General features: G+C 47.0%; 3 protein-coding genes across 5 annotated transcripts in view; 2 read left to right on the top strand and 1 right to left on the bottom strand.

The window, feature by feature from the left end:
• The first annotated feature begins 822 nt into the window (after positions 1-822).
• csf3b (colony stimulating factor 3 (granulocyte) b) lies at positions 823-4,735 on the top strand. The gene is made up of 5 exons (XM_019866398.1): positions 823-1,779; positions 2,871-3,019; positions 3,099-3,209; positions 3,853-3,984; positions 4,051-4,735. The coding sequence occupies exons 1-5, from the start codon at positions 1,764-1,766 to the stop codon at positions 4,252-4,254; spliced, it is 612 nt and encodes a 203-aa protein (XP_019721957.1). The 5' UTR covers positions 823-1,763; the 3' UTR covers positions 4,255-4,735.
• A 649-nt stretch (positions 4,736-5,384) lies between these two features.
• On the bottom strand, positions 5,385-9,055 carry samd14 (sterile alpha motif domain containing 14). 3 transcript variants are annotated; one of them, XM_019866368.1, is made up of 11 exons: positions 8,850-9,038; positions 8,446-8,495; positions 8,188-8,345; positions 7,987-8,103; positions 7,725-7,914; positions 7,493-7,586; positions 7,326-7,409; positions 7,055-7,217; positions 6,317-6,442; positions 5,823-5,978; positions 5,385-5,737 (listed from the first exon to the last, which is right to left on the bottom strand). In XM_019866368.1, exons 2-11 carry the CDS (start codon positions 8,480-8,482, stop codon positions 5,597-5,599), a joined length of 1,266 nt encoding a protein of 421 aa, XP_019721927.1. In that variant the 5' UTR covers positions 8,483-8,495; positions 8,850-9,038; the 3' UTR covers positions 5,385-5,596. The 3 variants fall into 3 exon arrangements, with proteins under 3 accessions (XP_019721927.1, XP_019721926.1, XP_019721925.1); XM_019866367.1 differs by having other exon boundaries at positions 7,725-8,103; positions 8,948-9,055; XM_019866366.1 differs by having other exon boundaries at positions 7,725-8,103; positions 8,850-9,040.
• A 904-nt stretch (positions 9,056-9,959) lies between these two features.
• The window catches only part of arhgap27l (Rho GTPase activating protein 27, like), a 10,432-nt gene continuing 2,749 nt past the window's right edge, over positions 9,960-17,642 (top strand). Inside the window, exons 1-9 of the mRNA XM_019866333.1 lie at positions 9,960-10,100; positions 13,293-13,411; positions 13,909-14,813; positions 15,494-15,631; positions 16,023-16,178; positions 16,607-16,765; positions 16,859-16,924; positions 17,326-17,439; positions 17,524-17,589. Coding sequence (XP_019721892.1) covers positions 13,381-13,411; positions 13,909-14,813; positions 15,494-15,631; positions 16,023-16,178; positions 16,607-16,765; positions 16,859-16,924; positions 17,326-17,439; positions 17,524-17,589 — 1,635 coding nt within the window. The 5' untranslated portion in view covers positions 9,960-10,100; positions 13,293-13,380. The remainder of the gene's footprint in view (positions 10,101-13,292; positions 13,412-13,908; positions 14,814-15,493; positions 15,632-16,022; positions 16,179-16,606; positions 16,766-16,858; positions 16,925-17,325; positions 17,440-17,523; positions 17,590-17,642) is intronic.

Genomic DNA, 17,642 nt, shown 5'->3' with positions numbered 1-17,642 from the left:
TCCCACAGGATTCCATTCAATCAAGGCCTGCCACTGAATCGGCCTTGTGATATTTTCATGGCCAAAATTCAAAACAAAGCCGAAAGCGCTTTTTGCGTATATGGTGGAAGATTTTTTTTTTTAGTAAGCGTAGTCATTGGCTCCTTTTTCAAGATGACATGTGGCATCCACTACACTAGATATTATAGAGGATACCCTAATCTCTCATTTTAACACAAGTACACAATCCATTTTTTTTAACTCCCCTGGAATATCCTCAAATGCACGACATCGTCCTTTGCTCGGCAAATTTGGTCTATGTACTACAGAGGCATTTCTCTTTCTCATTTTCCACACGTCATACAAAGACGAACACGTTTCTGTGTATCTTTCCATTGGCAATGTGGACATCTCCAAGGAATTGCCCTCCTGTGCAAATAGCGTGAATGGCGAATGTTTCACTCCATTTTTACAGTACAGCAGTTGAGTCATTTGAGTCTTTGGTCCATTTTTTATTTGAAATACAGTAGTTGAGTCATTGGTCAAATACTGGTTTCGAAACACTACTAATTTGAGTCACTGGTCAAATACTGGTTTTGAAATACTGTAATATCTATTTCTTGGATTCGTGTGACGTCATAGAGAGGGGAGGAGCCAGGTTGGGGGAATATTGGCTCCGGTAGTTAGTCTGAGTGTGGAGCGCATGGGCGTGAGTTGTGGCTAACAGCAACTCCTATGAATGTGTGTGTTATTATAACTCTTTTTGTTTATTAAAAAAAAACGACAGATTGCATCAGCGACTGCGTGCATCCTTCTTTCCGCATTGAAGGGCATTACAATACATGACTACTAAAGACATAATTTCTCTGGAATCATCACATCGTCAGCTGCCGGAACTTGCTGATACGTATTGAACAACTTATTGAGGGGTGCAAGTCACCATTATTTGAATCATCAACTGACCTGTCGATTTTTTTGAATGAATGAATGAATTGAATCAAACCTTTTGCAATTTTCATTCCTCTATTCAAAGATTGGGCATGATTGCATATCGACTGGGCAGAAAATGCACACCACAACTCGTCACAATTTTTCTGGATCAGTGCAATGCATTATGCGATATATTGGTTTCTCAAGTTTTTCCTATTGTTGCAAAGTTGCAACCCACTATTATAACAAATATGAACACATTTTAAAAATGACTTTGTTCAAAAATAGCCCCCCCCAAAGCATATAAATGGCATCTGACATTTTTTTTTCAACAGCGTTCCAAGGACTTTGACTTGACTGACAGTCCTTGGACAGGAAGTGTGGTCACACTGATGATGATGAAGAAGAGTGAATCACCGTATTGTGAAACCCGAACTATGCCTCCGAGCATTCCAGATCTTCCACGATTTCCGAATGCTGAAATGCACGCCGAGCACATGCAAATAAGGAACCGTTCGCCTTTCTACTACTTCAAGTGCTGCATTCAACTGGTTTCAAATGCATGCCATTCACAGCACGCCTTAACGCCAAAACGTTGAGTTCAACTCAAGTTCGTGCTGCACCCGGAAATAATGCAGACGCGCTCGTTCATCGGAACCGTGGTGACGTCACGGGGAGCTGTCGTCACTTAGGCAGAGTTAGCGTCGGGTCCGTGTAATGTGGGTGGAAATTCCCGGCGGAACCGCTTCAATAAAAGCGCCAATGGAAGATGTAGCGCACTCGTTCTTCGTCGTCGTCTTAATCTTGGTCTTGGTCGTCGGAATCGCTCGAGACCCCAAACCGCCGTGAGCGACATGCACGCGCACGCAGGTGAGTGCAGAACGCAGCCAGCGCGGCCACGCCCCCTCGGGGTCACGTGCACGCTCATGCAATTTTGTTCACCCGACCCTCGTTGCTCGTTGAACTTTTCCGAGGCGTGTAGGCACTGTGGGATTAATCGTTGATATTTGTCAACTGTTGTCACGTGAAGCCCTTTGAGACTCGTATGTGATTAAGGACTATATAAATACGCTTGACTTGACCAGGACTGACGCAGTGTGCATTCAGTGGCCAACAGGGAGGAGGCGGCTCCAACTTTCGCCTTCAAAATTAAAGTTGCGTCACCAACAAGCACCAGAGAGACGTCGCCTCTCAGTCAAACATTCAAGATTCAAGATATATATATATATATACGTGGTTGTGATAGAGAAACAACAAATTACAGTTTAATGTATGTTATTGTTATTATTTTATTATTATTATTGAATAATTCTACTTCTTCCTTTCATAACTTTGCTGCTGTGAATTGCGAGAAGGTTTTCTTATCTTATCTTAATAATAACAACAATAATAAGAATAATTATTATTATTATTATTTACCTTATAGCTATTGAACTTTTTTTTGTTTATTATCTGTAATGTTTTAGGTGTGTGTGTGTGTGTTTGTTTGTTTTGCAGACCCCCTGATATAAGCGATATGGTATTGCCCACCCCATAGGCTTTTCCTTCGTTTGGATTCGATACTGATTGAAATTATTTGATGTGGATTCGATTAGAGGAGTTCTTCACAGGTGTCAAAGATCTCTTTCACCTGAGCGTAATATGTGCTGTGTCACCTCCTATTTTAGACTGACAGCGCGTCTGAAACTTCTTTTTTGGCACGAACATTTGAGGCATATAGGCTAAAGACGCCTACGCACAGTATTTGTTTGCTGATGTTCGAAACTGTGACCAAATTAAAACTTGTGCGTGGCCCAGCGAAATAACTTGCGATAGATTCATTCATCACTTTGGCCAGACCGAACAGAATCCCTCATTTATGGCGAGGATACTGTCCCAGGTGCAAGTTTGATTTTTGTCCACATGGGGTCGCCGTCCTCAAATTCACCAATCAATTCATTCCATCCATTTTGCTTCTGCAGTTTTCCCTCTTCTCTGCTGCATCCTGTTCCCACGGGTGACCCGTCCGGCACCCACTGCCGGCCCTTCACCAGCCTTGCGAGATGCACTCGAACGAGCCCGCATGCTGGCGGACAAAATTTCCAAAGACGTCCCCACCGTGCTCGCCCAGGTCAGCTATCACATCATCTCATCTCGCCTCATCGCTTGCTCTTTCGCTGATCCCGCCCGCTTTCTGTTCCCCCATGCAGGCTTCGACGCTTGACTTCCTGCCGCTGACCAGCGACCTTCAGATGATGGCCACCGCCCTCCACATCCCCCCCGCGCCCGTCCTCAAGCCTCTCTCGCCAAACTTCAACGTGGTCAGCAAGCGCAATACTCACACCAACTTCACGTGTCCCAATTTGCTGCCTCTTTGATTTGGTTCCAAATGTGTCCCACTGGCCGGTGCGTTCTTTGTGCACTTTCAAATGTTGCGAATGGCTTGCTGTCTTTGTGTAAGCTCAAACAAGAACCATGCCTCAGTTCTTGCCATTCTTTGAAAATATTCCCATTTGCATAGTACAAAAGAAACGTGAATGGTCCGATGCTTCCATTATTATTTTTATGTCTATATAGATTCTTGTTATTCGGTTTCCAAGGTGATTTGGGTTGCAAATAACCCACGACGCCCTTTGCCAAGGTTTTTTATTTGGTCAAAAAGGTCTGACATCTTGAAGAGGGCCATTTCTCATGATAATTTGAGATGTAAGACAATAAGTGGCATGTGTGACCCAAGCAAGACTTTTTTACTATTTTGTCGCAGATTGCAAAGTATTGGCAAACCACGTAATTATCCAACGTCAACCATGCCAGAGGCTCGTTTTGACCCTTGTAACGCATCAACCAGTGGAACGCATTGGGTGCCAAGACCCTTTAAAAACCATACTTGCATGCATGCCTTCACAAAAAGAGAAACTGGACGACAATGACCATCTTGTTCTTGCCTGACGATATGTTCTGCAGGACACATGCATGAGTCGCATGGCGGCAGGCGTGCGGATGTTCCAGGGTCTTCTCGAAGTTTTATCAGAGCGCCTTGGTGGTCTGGACAGCCTTCAGGCCGACCTGCGAGACTTGCTGGCTCACGTTGATAAGGTAACGCCCGTGCTAACGCTAGCTGTCGGAATGGATGACGCGTGCTAACGAACGGGATGTTCGCAGGCCCGAGAGGTGGCCGGGCCCAGCGGCGGCAACGCCAGCCTGGATGAGGACCTGGATCAATGGGCGGGGCTGGCGGCGCGTCTCCAAGGTGACTACGAGACGCAGGCAGCCGCTCACCTGACACTCACGCAGCTCAGATCCTTCATGCACGATGTCATCCGAAGCCTCCGAGCCATCACCGGCCACAGGACGCTGGCACGCTAAAACGCGCCACTCGCACTTTGGCCAGCCTCTGCTTCCCAAGGATGTGGCGCCAAGAAGGATGCTGGAATATTCCGTGGAATAATACTGGGCCTCTGCCCTCTTCCTGTGCTGCCCCCTACTGGACGGACATACGATGCAGTTTTATCGCCTGCAGGCACCCACTTTGTGGAAGAAGTTGAAGTTAATGATGATGGTGGTGGGCGGGGCGACCAGTCAGCCCCAGTGAGGAATGTGATGTGCCAAGACACGCTCCAAGCTTGCACTGTGTTCCGCACACTCGCCTTACTTGACGCAAGGCACTTATTTATTTATCTATTGCTTTACTTTTCATATTTATGACTCGATCATTCCTATTTATTTGTCATCATCTTATTTATATTTATTTGGATGGAGCCCTGTGATGGGATTCACGCGCGATCCGTTGTGATGCAACACTTCATCGACTCACTGATAACTCATCAATGATCAAATGAATTATTTTTATAACTGCCAAATCCTTTCAAAACCTTGTTGAACTTCAGCTGAATTTCAGCATCTCAACAATAAATATTCTCCAGTCCTCCATGAAAGCAGACTTGAGTTTTAAAAAGGTTTCCGAGAACGTCAAACCCTCATGTATACTGATATTCATTGTTGCTGTTGTTTTAAATCACCAAATAATACCAAACATAAATTTTTGGGTTGATAAAGAGTTATCTGGGGAAAAATGTTTTGTAATACACTTAAATACAAAATAAAATTCCATCCAATTATCAATGGAATAAACTCTTTCATAGTGACAGCTGACTATGATGGGTCACTTGTCGGAGTCTCACTGTAACTGTAGATTTTTTTTTTTAGATTGTACATATCGAAATTGATATGGCAGCTTGTTCTCTGTCACAGGATTTTGCGGTGATCATTTTGCTCATGGACTTGTATTATGAAAGACGTGGGCAGCAGAACGCGTAAGCCAGAAGGAACGACAAGGAATTCAGAAAATCTGGAATTATATCACCCTCCAAAAAGATCGAGTGCAGCTAACCACAACTATTTCTCTTCCACAGTCAAGTCACCCTTGTTACCTCATTTGTGCAATTCGTCATTTCATGCAAATCACTAGTAACGCAAATAATGATCGACACTTCCTGTTCTTTCGCAATAGGGGCCTTTTATTGGAAAGCACGCTCATGACAAGATGCATCTTGCACACAAAACCATTTGCGTCTCTTTTGCATAGGTGGGAGAGAGACACCTGCACTTTGACCATATTTGAACATCCCATTCGTAACAAGGCCGCACGCCATCCGTCCCTCTTCTGACTGCCATCCACCCCACCCCAACTTTGGGCGGGTGGCGGCATTCAGTTCCAGCGCTCCTCGCGCTGCTTGCGGCGCTCTTTATCTTTGTCCTTGCCCTTCTTGTTCTTGTCGGCCGCCGCCTGCAAGACTTTGATCCGCCGCTTGAGAGCGCCACGGTCGCACGAACTCAGCACGCCGAGACCCTGCAAGAATTAAAACAGTAAAACTACCAAAAATACAAGTGACATTTTTTGCTCTGCACGTGTGTGTGTGTGTGTGCGCGCTCACCTTGAGCTTTCCGCCATCCAACTGGAGTAGTGAGTGTCCGTCCACGTGTCCAGCTCGGAATTCGGGGACGTACTGGTCCATGCTTAGCTCCCGCAGCCACTCGCATACCTGCTGGCTCGTCCACGACGCCACCGCGGACGGCGCCTCGTCGGCCAGCTAACACGCACGCCCCGCAAACCAGCGTCGGGGTCAGCGTCGGTCAGCATCATCATTAGCAGCATACGTACGCGTGACGTTTGACATTTGACAGGCTTTGCAGCAGCCGCTCAAGCTCGTGAAATAGGCTAATTAGTATCCAAATGAACTTGGAAAATGTGTAAAAATCGCATATGACAAAAGGGGCGGGACTACCACGGCTGGTTAATTCGAAAGCAAACAACCATAAGCCAAACAACAGCTGATATATCCAAAATCTCCAAAGCGTTAATTTACTGCTGATTTGCGCTTGCCAAGATAATATTGTGTTTGTGCTCGTGTGCTCGGGCATGCACTACCTCGTCAGAAGACTGCGACAGTGTTTGGTAAGGGTGCGAGGAGGACATAGAGGAGGACAACTCCACGTGAGGACACACGGACGAGGACGTCTGAGGAGGCGAAAAGTCCTCGCTCAAAGTTGATTCCTGCAATACATGCAAGAAAAGTTTTTTTCTGTTCCTACTTCCTGTTTGAGGAGACATTTTGTCACCTTTTATTTGCTTCTGCCCAATCAATTACCTCGCTGTGATGCCATGTCACACGTAACACTTTCTATCAGGGGTAGGGAACTCCGGTTCCTCAAGATACCACATCCTGCCTGTTTTAGATCCCTCTCGCCTGATTCAATTGTTCATCATTGTTTCGGGCCTCGACAGAACTTGCTGATAAGCTGATCATATGATTTGAGTTCGTTACCCCTGTCTAATAGCAATTTTGTGCTAATTGCTACAAGCTAACATCATATGTCAGAAATAGGAAACAAAGACAGGAAGGATGTCCCAGGAGGAATTGTGTACCAGAGAACATGAAGTGCTTACTAGCCACAGGAAGACCATCCCAGTAACAGGAAGTGCATACTGAGGGACAGAAAATGTTTACTCATAACAGGAAGTGTGCATGTACCAATGAACAGGAAGGAATGAACAGGTGTATACGGATCAACAGGAAGTGTTCTGTAGAAACTGGAAGTACAGACCCATGAACAGGAAGTTTTGACAAGCAGCAGGAAGCGTTTACCAGGAACAAGAAGCGTATACCTGTGAGCAAGACTTTGGAGGCGCGTGTTCAGTGGCGGGGTGCATTCGCGGAGATCCGGGTGACGTTCCCGATGAAGAAAACCAGGAAAAGGAGACGAAGGATGTGGACGTTCGTGAAGATGACGATGAACACTCTCGCCCTTGGAAACTGTCGGACGTGTCCCTGGGCGGGACGCCGAGGTCAGTGTTTGTGTGTGTGTGTGTGTGTGTGTGTGTGTGTGTGTGTGTGTGTGTGTGTGTGTGTGTGTGTGTTGGTTGTGATCAAACTCACCTGCCACCCCCCTCGCTGGCCCGTTTGTCTCTTTTGTCTAGTTTATCCTTCTTCACTCGAAGGTACGAGCGCCTGAGCGTCACACTGATCACATGACAAAAGCCTCAGTGACATCACAACAATAAGGGGCGGGGCCTACTCAGCACAAACACGGCCGCCGCGCTCACCCCAAATCCTGGAAGCGTCTTTTGGTTTTCTGGTCCATCAGTACGGGAAGAGGGTCGGCAGGACTCGACTCTCGACTGGACTCGGACACCAGAACTGATGTGTGCACGCGCGCGCGCACACACACACACACACACACACACACACACACACACACACACACACACACACACACAAACACACACACATACAAACAAAGTCATATTAGGCGTATGTGTGCATTTGTGTGCATACCTTCGCTGTCCGGCCTCCTGCTCCTTCGAGTGTAAACGGGCGAGGCGTCAGAGGAGGCAGGGCAGGACTTGGAAAGTAAGCCCGCAGACGTGGCCAGAGCCTCTTGAGTCGTGTCATTGGTTAGTTGGTGGTACCGTGGCCTTGGGGCCACAGCCAATGACAAGCCGGCATCATCCGGCAAGCGACGCACCTGAGAAATATCAGTCTGTAGTGGATGGTTTCTTTTTCCCGCATTTTTAATGCTGACATGTGAGTGACCCACCAGTGACGTGTCAAAGGTGAAGGGGGAGCTACGTGGCGACAGCAGCAAATCGGGGGAAGGAGAAGAGCCTCGCATTGTCACTTGGAGAGGAGAGTGGACAGAGAACGTTGCATTGTCCTGCCGTCACACACACACACATACTGGTCAGGTGCTATCATGTCACATGGTCCCCTTGACACAGGTGCATGTGGGGGTAAGCACCTGTTTCCTGTCCAAACTGTCATCGCCGTTGTCGTCATTGGAGCTGACGCTGTCATGGCAACGGGAGCGAGAGGGGCGGTGCCTCCGGCTGAGCTGCGCTCGCCCCTTCTGAATGCTGTTGTCCAGCAGCTCTGTCTCGGGAATCACCGAATTCAGCTCTGACACAAGCACATATCAACACGTACACCTGATGTCGTCATGTCACATGACATGGCCAAAAGTTGACTTTGCCATCAGAGGTCAGTACTTTTTACATACCAAACACGCTGTCGCTGTCGTCCAGGCCGGCGGACATGACTCAGCGTTTTCTGAAAACACACACACACACACACACACACACACACACACACACACACACACACACACACACACACACACACACAAGGGAGGAAGAGTCAAGACAAGATGACTCAGCTGTTTAGGATGTAGGCTGGAGGAGGGAGTGGTCGAGATTGGCAGATAGAGGCACAGAAAGGAGGCGAGCGAGAGACATTGTGAAAGAATGAGAGAGAAGCAGAGAAATTGAGAATAAGAGAGAGAAAGAGAGCGAGGCCAACTGCCCCGCAGACGACACGACAGGAAGCGCTGACGTCATCACATGTTCAACAGCCCAAGCACGCACACACACACACACACACACACACACACACACACACACACACCTGATTGCCTGATGCTCCAATGCTGTCATGCAGGGATGAGGAGGAGCAGCAAGACGATGATGATAAAAGTGATGATGAGGAGGCGGGCGGACGCTCACGTCATGACACTTCGGCGCTGGACGCAGTCTGACGATCTGGAGGCGGGAAAAGTGCTGCCTCATGCACGCAGCATCAGCACCAGCGCGGTCACGAACGTGCGGGCACGAGCACCGTCTGACTCGCACACGCGTGCGCACAAATCAGGAGCGTACCATTTTTGAAGGAGGGAGTCTGGTGGAGGTCTTTATTGAATGACAGCTGTTGCAAATGCGAAATGCCATGTCGATGTTGAATTGAAATCTTCAAGAATTAAATGTTATTTGTTTTATCTTGTGTAGTCTGCTTGTTTTTTATTTAATTTACTTCATTTATTATTATTATTACTATTATTATTATTATTATTGTTGTTTAACTTTATTTTCTTGCGTGACTGTCTTTGTTTTGATAGGCAGCGATGACGTCAGGTGAGGACAAACAGGTGCCGCTGCTGCAAGAGCAACTTTCCGCCGGCAGATGGAGCCATGGGAGCGTCAACGTCGGAGCATTGAACAGGAAGCGCCCATTTCAGTTTTTTATTGCGGACTTGGTTACCATTATTTTGTTGATGGGTAAGTACCATATACATTGCGCCAATTTTAGAACTAGTAAGCCCTCCTTGGGATTTATGACTGACTTTAAAATGTTTTTCTTATGCCCTAAGAAAATAGAAACAAGCAATTATGCGAGGAAAATATGCGCAGACATTGCTAAATATCTATTGTTTTGATTTTTATCCTTGAGGTCCTGTGTGTTCTTTTTAATGGAAATGGCGATTTTTTTTTTTTACTGATAAATCCCCTTTGTTTATTGCTTTATTTGTTTTTAAATATCTATTTTAGTTTACATACTGTTACCAAATTTGTATTATTCTCTGCGAGTGTTTGTATTTTCAATGTTCCAAAAGTTAATTTTTAAAACAGTGCTCATTTCCGGGTAGGCGGGACGAGATCGGTGTGGGGGCGGGGCGAGTGGGGCAAGTCGAAGCGAGCAGGTCTTTGATGGTGGGCGGGGCCAAAAACAGAGGAACCTGTTCGATGATTTTCACACACACACATACACACACGCACACACACACAAACGCGCACGCACAAACACACGTACTTTCACAAGTACACAACAAGTACACGAGGACCCACCGTCATGGCTGTTGTTGTGCTTCTCCTTGGACTCGAGGTAACGCTAAACTACTTTTTACTACACTTGCGTACATGTACACAAACACATACGCGCACACAGTCATGGAGCGAGTTGTGCATTCGCGTATTTGGTCGAGCTCGAGTGTGTCGTACTCGTCGTGGGATTGTGTTTGTAGTTTCGTTTCTGTGCAAAGTAATTGGGCAAAGAAAGGAAGGAAGGAAGGAAGAGCACATTAAGTGGCGTGTGTGCTGCGTTAGCTTGTTAGCGTTGTGCTCCTACGCGCGTGCGTGTCCGCGTGTGCGCGTGTGGCTGGAATGTGCGGTGTGGTTGGGTGTGTTTGCTTGCGTGCACGCCACCCACCCCACAAAGAAAGAAGCAAGTACAAGTACTCAACCTTTTTCTCCTTTCATGCTTCGAACTCGCCGTCAAGTACAAAGAGCAGTATTTCTACTGATTGTAGTACTATTACGTTACTTTTAGTTATATTCTAGTTGTAGTTGTATCACGGTGTTAGTAGTTGTATTATTTCGCATTAGCCTTGTAGTTGTAATAGTACTTACAGTAGAATTTAACTACAAGTGTGCAAGTAGCGTATCTTAAAGTCATATATAATTGTCTAATGTTAGTCCTAGAGCTATCAGAGTATTGGTAGTGTCATTGTATTAGTAATTACTCATAGTCGTATTGTTTAATTGTTGTATCATAGTGTTAGGAGCATTTGTAGTATCATTGTGGCCACAATAGTAATGTTTTTTTGAGAATCGCAGTACTATTAGTAGTAGGATAAAAGCAGTGTCATAATTAGTAATCTAATACCACAGCAGTAGTAGCAGTTGTATTCATAGTGTCATCAGAGCACTCGTAGTATATTGTTGCAATATGACAGCAGCAGTAGCACAAACCCATTTCCAATAAAGTTGGGGCCTTGTGTAAAATGTTCGTGACACCAGTATACACTGATTTGCCAATCCTTTTCAACCTATATTCAATTGAATAAATAACAAAGACAATATATTTAATATTGTAACTGATATATGTTATTATTGTTATTATTATTTTGCAAATATTCACCCGTTTTGAATTTGATGCCTGCGACATGTTTCATCAAACCTGGGACATGGGGATGTTTACCTCTGTGTTACGTCACTCTTCCTTTTAACAACACTCAATAAGCATTTGGGAATTGGGGACACTTATTGTTGAAGCTTCGCAGGTGGAATTCTTTCCCATTCTTGCTTGATGTACAGCTTCAGTTGCTCACCCCTCCGAGGTGTCCTTTGTCGCATTTTGTACTTCATATTGTGTCACATATCTTCAATGGGCGACAGGTCTGGACTGCTGGCATGCCAGTCTAGTACTCACTCTTTTGTGTTGTAACATGCAGAATATGGCTTAGAATTGTATTGCTGAAAAATGCAGGGACGTCCCTGAAGAACAAGTTGCTTGGATGGCAGCATAATTTGCTCCAAAACCTGTATGTGCCCTTCAGCATTAATGATGACTTCACAGATATGCACATTACCCATGGCCATGGACTCTTAACACACCTTCATCCCGTCCTAGATGCTCACTTTTGAACGGCGCGCTGAGAGCAATCTGAATGGTCCTTTTTCTCTTTGGCAGGAGGATACGACATCCATGATTTCCCAAAACAATTTGAAATCTGGGCTTGTAAGATCCCAGCACACTTTTCCACTTTGCATCAGTGAGCTCGGGCCCAGAGAAGCCGGCGGCGTTTCGCCTCTGTAGATGTAGCGACAAACTGTTCTAAGTGAAAGTGGTTTTCTGAATTGTTACTGAGCAAACGTGGTGACATTCTTAGCCCAATGATGCCAATTGTTCATGCAGTGCCTGAGGAATCAAAGGTCACGGGCATTCAATGTTTGTTTTTGGTCCCAAGAGACACACACACACACACACACACACACACACACACACAAAAAAAAGATCAAGTGATGGCTCATATGTGGAAAAACTGTTCTGTGCACCCGAACCTCATGGACGGATGCCAAGGTTGACTAATATTCATATTGCGAGTTCTTGTTTTGTAGCACAATGCTAACTGAGTTGCGGTTGCTGGCTTCTCCTCCATAGATCAAAGTTTTCTCTCTTTGCCTCTTCAGGCCACTGTACACCGCAAAATGCGGCTGAATGTAATGTTACGATGCAAGTCAACTTTACTCCAAAACTCTCCTTGTAAAATTGAGTTGTAAAGTTGCTATCACTCAGGGACGATGTGAATGGTTGTCTCCAGATGTGTTCTGCGACTGAGTGGTGACCAGTCCATCCCATAACGCAGAAGCATGATTTGTACAGCATAGTCAAGGGTCAAAACTGCTTCATTTGACTTTGAAGCAGTCTTACTATTGTTGTGTGACCAGGAAACACTGTGTGTGTGTGTGTGTGTGTGTGTGTGTGTGTGTGTGTGTGTGTGTGTGTGTGTGTGTGTGTGTGTGTGTGTGGGTGCGCGTCATGTGACCATCGACAAGTGTGTCAGTCACTTTGCCATGTCAAACAAGTCACAAGACTTTGAACTTACTAAGTCACATATAAAACATTCACACTGTATGTGCATGTGTGTATGCATGCGGGCACGTGTTTGTGATGTCACCGAAGGGTGGTGACCGATGGGTGGGGCTTTTGGACGAACAGGAAGCAGACACTTCCCTCTGTCAACAAAACAAGGCTGAGCTGCACCTCCTACTATTGTTCTGTGTATGTGTGTGTGTGTGCGTGCTTGCGTGTTGTGTGTGCGCACGAAACAATATGATCTTTATTTGGCGACAGAAGTGACGTCATACATGGAAAAGCCTATGTGTTGACTTGCGTGGTCACTGGCGTCAATATGTTCACCGGTGTGTGTCTTGACTGGTGTGTGCGTGCGTGTTGACTGTAATATTTGCGTATGTTGACGTGTGTGTTGATTGTGAGAGTGTTGTTTTAGTGTGTATCGACTGGTGTGTGTGTGTGTGTGTGTGTGTGTGTGTGTGTCTGTGTGTGTTGAGTGGTGCGACTCGTTCTTGATTGACTGGTGTGTGCGTGTTGCCACCTTTGTGTGTTTGTACCATGGTGTGTGTGTTGACTGGTGAGTGTGTGAGTGTGAGTGAGTGTATGTTAGGACATGTCATGACAGGGTGGACACGAGCACTTCCAACATTCCACTGACAACCATTTTGTGTGCGCAGTGCCCCATTTCAGATGATATTTGTACTTCCTGTTGTCTCTTAGATTGCGGATGGTTACGCTTAACCTTTCACCCCTCACCCGTGGCGCGGCCGCCTGTCCGTCAAGCTGAGGGGGCGAGTCTGCTATCACCATGGCAACCACGCCCGCCTCGCTGGGGAAAGGTTAGTCTGCTTCACTTTTTCACCAGATTTGGGTTCGCGTTAGCGTTAGCCAGTAGCTGATTTTTATTTTTTTTCGCACTCTGTAATGAGATGAGATCGCGTTTAGTAAGCCAGTGGGTCTCAAACTTTTTGACACCCAGCACCGACTCCAACAGTTCTTGAAAGGGCCCCTCTACTGACCAGCAGTAAAATACAGGAGCGGAGTAGGCCCAAGTTTTCCTCAAAAAGGAGGTTTTATTCCACAAGTTGTAACATTACATGGCTGCCTTAAGCGTTGAAAATTGTTTCCATTTTGACGAGCTGCATTGGTGGTTTGGTGAATTCTTTTGGTTGGCAAATGAGCAGGATCTTGGAGGTGCCCACTTATCAGAGATACATGGACTTGGCGGAGGCATCTGTCCTCTGCAACTGTCACAAATGACTTGAATTTTTTTCTACAGTGAAGTCGAAGAATTCGGGTCTGTGGTTTTGAGCCCTGTGTTGTGTTTTTGTTGAAGGTGTGGGTCTGGTATTGGTGGAGTTCCAGTACGAGTACGAGGGTCGCGATGGCTCCATCATCTCCATCAAGCCCAACGAGCGCTACGTCCTGCTGGCCAAGACCAACGCCCACTGGTGGCAGGTGCGGCGCGACCACACCTCCAAACCCTTCTACATCCCGGCGAAGTATGTAAAAGAGCTCCCACCCGACGCGCCATCACCTCTGGACTTTGCCCACCCGCCGGCTCCTGAGGCAACCCCGGTCCCCACTCCGGTAGCGGCCCCGGTCCCTGTGTCGGTCCCCGTAATGGTCCATGTTCCCAAAGTTCTGGAGGAGCCCGGCGGGACCAGAAGCAAACCCGGCGACGAAGTGCCCATCCGGCTCAAACCGGACACGTCCGGTGGCTACCGTAAGACAGAGAATCGCATGTCCACATTTGGCGTCCCGCTGGACTTCCTGGACCTGCCGCCGCCCCTCGCCACAGTGCAGCGTCACTCTGGCGCCCCCTTGGGTCCTGACTGTGCCGACAAAACCGACGGCGTAACGGCGAAAACACTGCCCGAGGAGCATAGAAACATTGGTTTCATCCCGGCTGACCCACCTGCCGCCCGACCCCACACACTGCCCATCCCCGTAGACACGCCTACTGTACCCGATGTGCAGGCCCTCAAAGACTCCGAGGGTGGACCCTCGCAGGAAGACCGAGAGGAGGCGGTGGCCGGGCGGCAAGAAATGGAACAGGAAGAGGAAGAGGAAGAGGAAACCATCGAGGCCACGGAGGACAGTGAACAGGACAGCGACGAGCCAGAGGAGATTGAGGAACACAAAGAGGAAAAAGACTCCAACCACATCTATGAGTCCATCCAGGATCTGCACCTGGACGCTCTGATTGGAGAGTTGAACCCGGCTCCGCCTCCCAATCTGGTAAAGGCCCACCGCCGACCATGTGCAATCTGCGACATTCCGCAACTTTTCACGATTCGCTCACCGTTTACAAGCAGTTTGGCTGTCATTACAAATGTCCATTGTGGGTGTGCAACAATTCCTCGATGAATCAACAACTAATCGATGATAAAATTAATCGACAGCTGCCTTGATAATTGATTCATAATTAGGGACATATCGGTGTAAAAATTCCAGGCGCTGTCACATGATCTTTTACAACAAAAAATGACGTCCAATCAGCATGGTGATGTGTGCGCACTTGATTTTAGCAAAGGAGAAGTGCTCACTAAAACATACATAGAGAGTTTTGTCAACAATGTTTGAGAGAATTTGTCTTGTGGGAGCCAAGCAGGAACTATGTTGACCAGAGGGTAGTAGCTTCATTTTGACAAGCCATCTGGGGGGCATCTATAGGCCAATATGTTGATGTTGATGGGATGTCACCACTGTGGCTAGCAAGGCATGATGAGGAATTTGATGGCTGCTTCTTGTCTTATTGTCGCCACGGCGACGGCTTTTGGCTGACACAAGAAACCCGAGTAAGAAGCCTGAAATATTCATTCATCCTGTGTGTGTGTGTGTGTGTGTGTGTGTGTGTGTGTGTGTGTGTGTGTGTGTGTGTGTGTGTGTGTGTGTGTGTGTGTGTGTCCTGACACCAGCAGACCTGTGATCCCGCCTCCGAGCCATCGCAGCTGCCTGACCCCGCCCCCTCCACCACAGGGCCCACCCTCTCCTCTTCAAGCACCTCCTCTGAAATAATAAGCCTCTCCCCACTCAGCCCGCAACAAGGATGGCAGGTCAGTGTGTGCAGATTTTGGATGTTGAAAAGAATTATGTGACTTTTATTTTGAAAATTATGCTTTTGCGGGAAGTGTTGGGGCCTCATCTGATACTTGCACAAGCAGGAATTGAGGCAATTGAGGAAAAAAAAAAAAAAGCAAAAGAGATCGCTTTAAACCCACTCACTCTGCCAAACGTTGATATCAAGATTTTATATGAAAAGCTACTAACAACTCTCTTGCATCACTCTCTCGCTCAGACAAAGCCCATACGTCTGATTGAGGACAGTACGCAGGCATTTAAAATAAGAATGTTAACGTTTGAGATTACGAATCATCCCAATGTGAATGATTTTTTGGGGGGAGAGCAGGAAGTAGGTTCTTTTATTGTGAAGGCGCCCTGTTGCAGATGCACACGGACCAGGAGAGTGGGAGGGTGTTTTACTTCCACCCACTGACTCGACAGAGCACCTGGTCGCACCCGCGCTCGCCCTCGCCGCACCCATCATCACCCCCGGTCTCGTCACCCGTCCCATCCGCTTCGTCACCGACACCCTCGCCACAGGTAACAAAACAAAAGACGCTTTACCTTGCACACGTATTCATCAAAAATGAGGCCGAGTATTTGTTCTCAAAACATATACAGTATTTCGCATTTCTGTGAGTACCTTTTGAACATTAAAATCTCGGAAAATGAATGCAACCGTTCTTAAATTATGACTCAGTTAAATGTGCTGCAAATGAAAGTGAAATAAAACCTGTACCTGAATTCAAGTTTCAAAACAAACCGATTTTACAGATAAGTATATTCTCCTCAAAAGTAAAATAAAAATAATAATCATAAATTAGAAATTATTTCACATTACCACTAGAGGGAGCCAGAGTACCACAAGTGGTACAAGGTGCACAATTTGAGAATCACTGGACTGTTACATGGGGGCTGGGGGAGGAACTTAAGTGGGCTAAATGCTGAAGGGCTATCCATCCCTCCAGTCTGGCTGCGAGATTTGGGAACAGCTGATGGACCCAAACTCCGGGAGGCTCTACTACTACAACCCAGTGTCTGGTGCCACCTCCTGGAACGCGCCCATGCCGGCACCCCACGCTGCCCCCACGATGACCGATGAACCCGCCAAGCCCGACGACGGCCCGGTACCAGATCATTGGCGCACTTTGATGCTCACGGGTTATATTACTCACTTTTGATTGTTTGCTTGTGCGTGTGTGTGTTGACTGAACCTGCAGCCTCCACTGCCAGAAGAAGATTATCCCGTTGACGCGCAGCACGACAATGACACCGTCTTCATGATGGTACCTTCCTCCATCACACACATGCAAAAACAGGCATACAGCTAAACGGTACTGTCGCCTTTTCTCTGCAGAGATCATTTAATGCTACCACATCCATGCTAATCGTTAGCCTGTGTCTGTGGTCTTTCTCATTGTATGTTAGGGTTACGTGGGCAGTTGCTATGTGTTTGAAATACACAACTTGTAATTGTTTTTGGTGAAAAACTTGACTCACTCCCATCTCAAACTGGCACACAAAACTCTGCAATCTGGGTTTAAGGCCTTTGCAAATATTGCAGTGTAGCACGAAACAAATGAATGCGAACTCTAGAAAAAAAAATCATCCAGTCAAAATCTATTTGAAATATCCCGTCTCTATGACAACCCTCACCATGTTTTTCATGTTGCATGACGTTTGCCAGCATGCTCGGCAGCACATCATTCCCAGAGCGCACCTGGAGCGCCAAGATGGCCTCCGGATGGCAAACGGCAAGCCCGATCAGCGCGTGGCATGGCGACACAGCGTGGCCGAGGACGTAAGTTGCGGCTGGCGCCCATCGGCTTGTTGCCGCGGGTCACGTGACTAGCGGCAGGCTGCCTAACTTGCTTGTGTTCCCTAGACGTTTGCTTCGCGACACTGGAGGAACCTCGCCGACTTCAGCAGAGACTCGGCAGACACCACGCAGGTACACACACACACACACACACACACACACACACACACACACACACGTGCACG

The sequence above is a fragment of the Hippocampus comes genome, unplaced genomic scaffold (assembly GCF_001891065.2).
Source record: "Hippocampus comes isolate QL1 unplaced genomic scaffold, H_comes_QL1_v1.1 scaffold99, whole genome shotgun sequence".
NCBI classification, from domain to species: Eukaryota; Metazoa; Chordata; class Actinopteri; order Syngnathiformes; family Syngnathidae; genus Hippocampus; species Hippocampus comes.
This window is presented reverse-complemented; position numbering and strand designations above follow the sequence as displayed.

Coding starts and splice junctions, on each gene's coding strand:
- samd14 (XM_019866367.1), bottom strand. CDS start 8,482: ATGTCCGCCGGCCTGGACGACAGCGACAGCGTGTTTG. Junction 8,346..8,445: donor CGACAGCGACAGCGTGTTTG/GTATGTAAAAAG, acceptor TGCTTGTGTCAG/AGCTGAATTCGGTGATTCCC. Junction 5,979..6,316: donor TGTCGCAGTCTTCTGACGAG/GTAGTGCATGCC, acceptor CGTGCGTGTTAG/CTGGCCGACGAGGCGCCGTC.
- csf3b (XM_019866398.1), top strand. Junction 3,020..3,098: donor TCCCCACCGTGCTCGCCCAG/GTCAGCTATCAC, acceptor TCCCCCATGCAG/GCTTCGACGCTTGACTTCCT. Junction 3,985..4,050: donor TGCTGGCTCACGTTGATAAG/GTAACGCCCGTG, acceptor GGATGTTCGCAG/GCCCGAGAGGTGGCCGGGCC.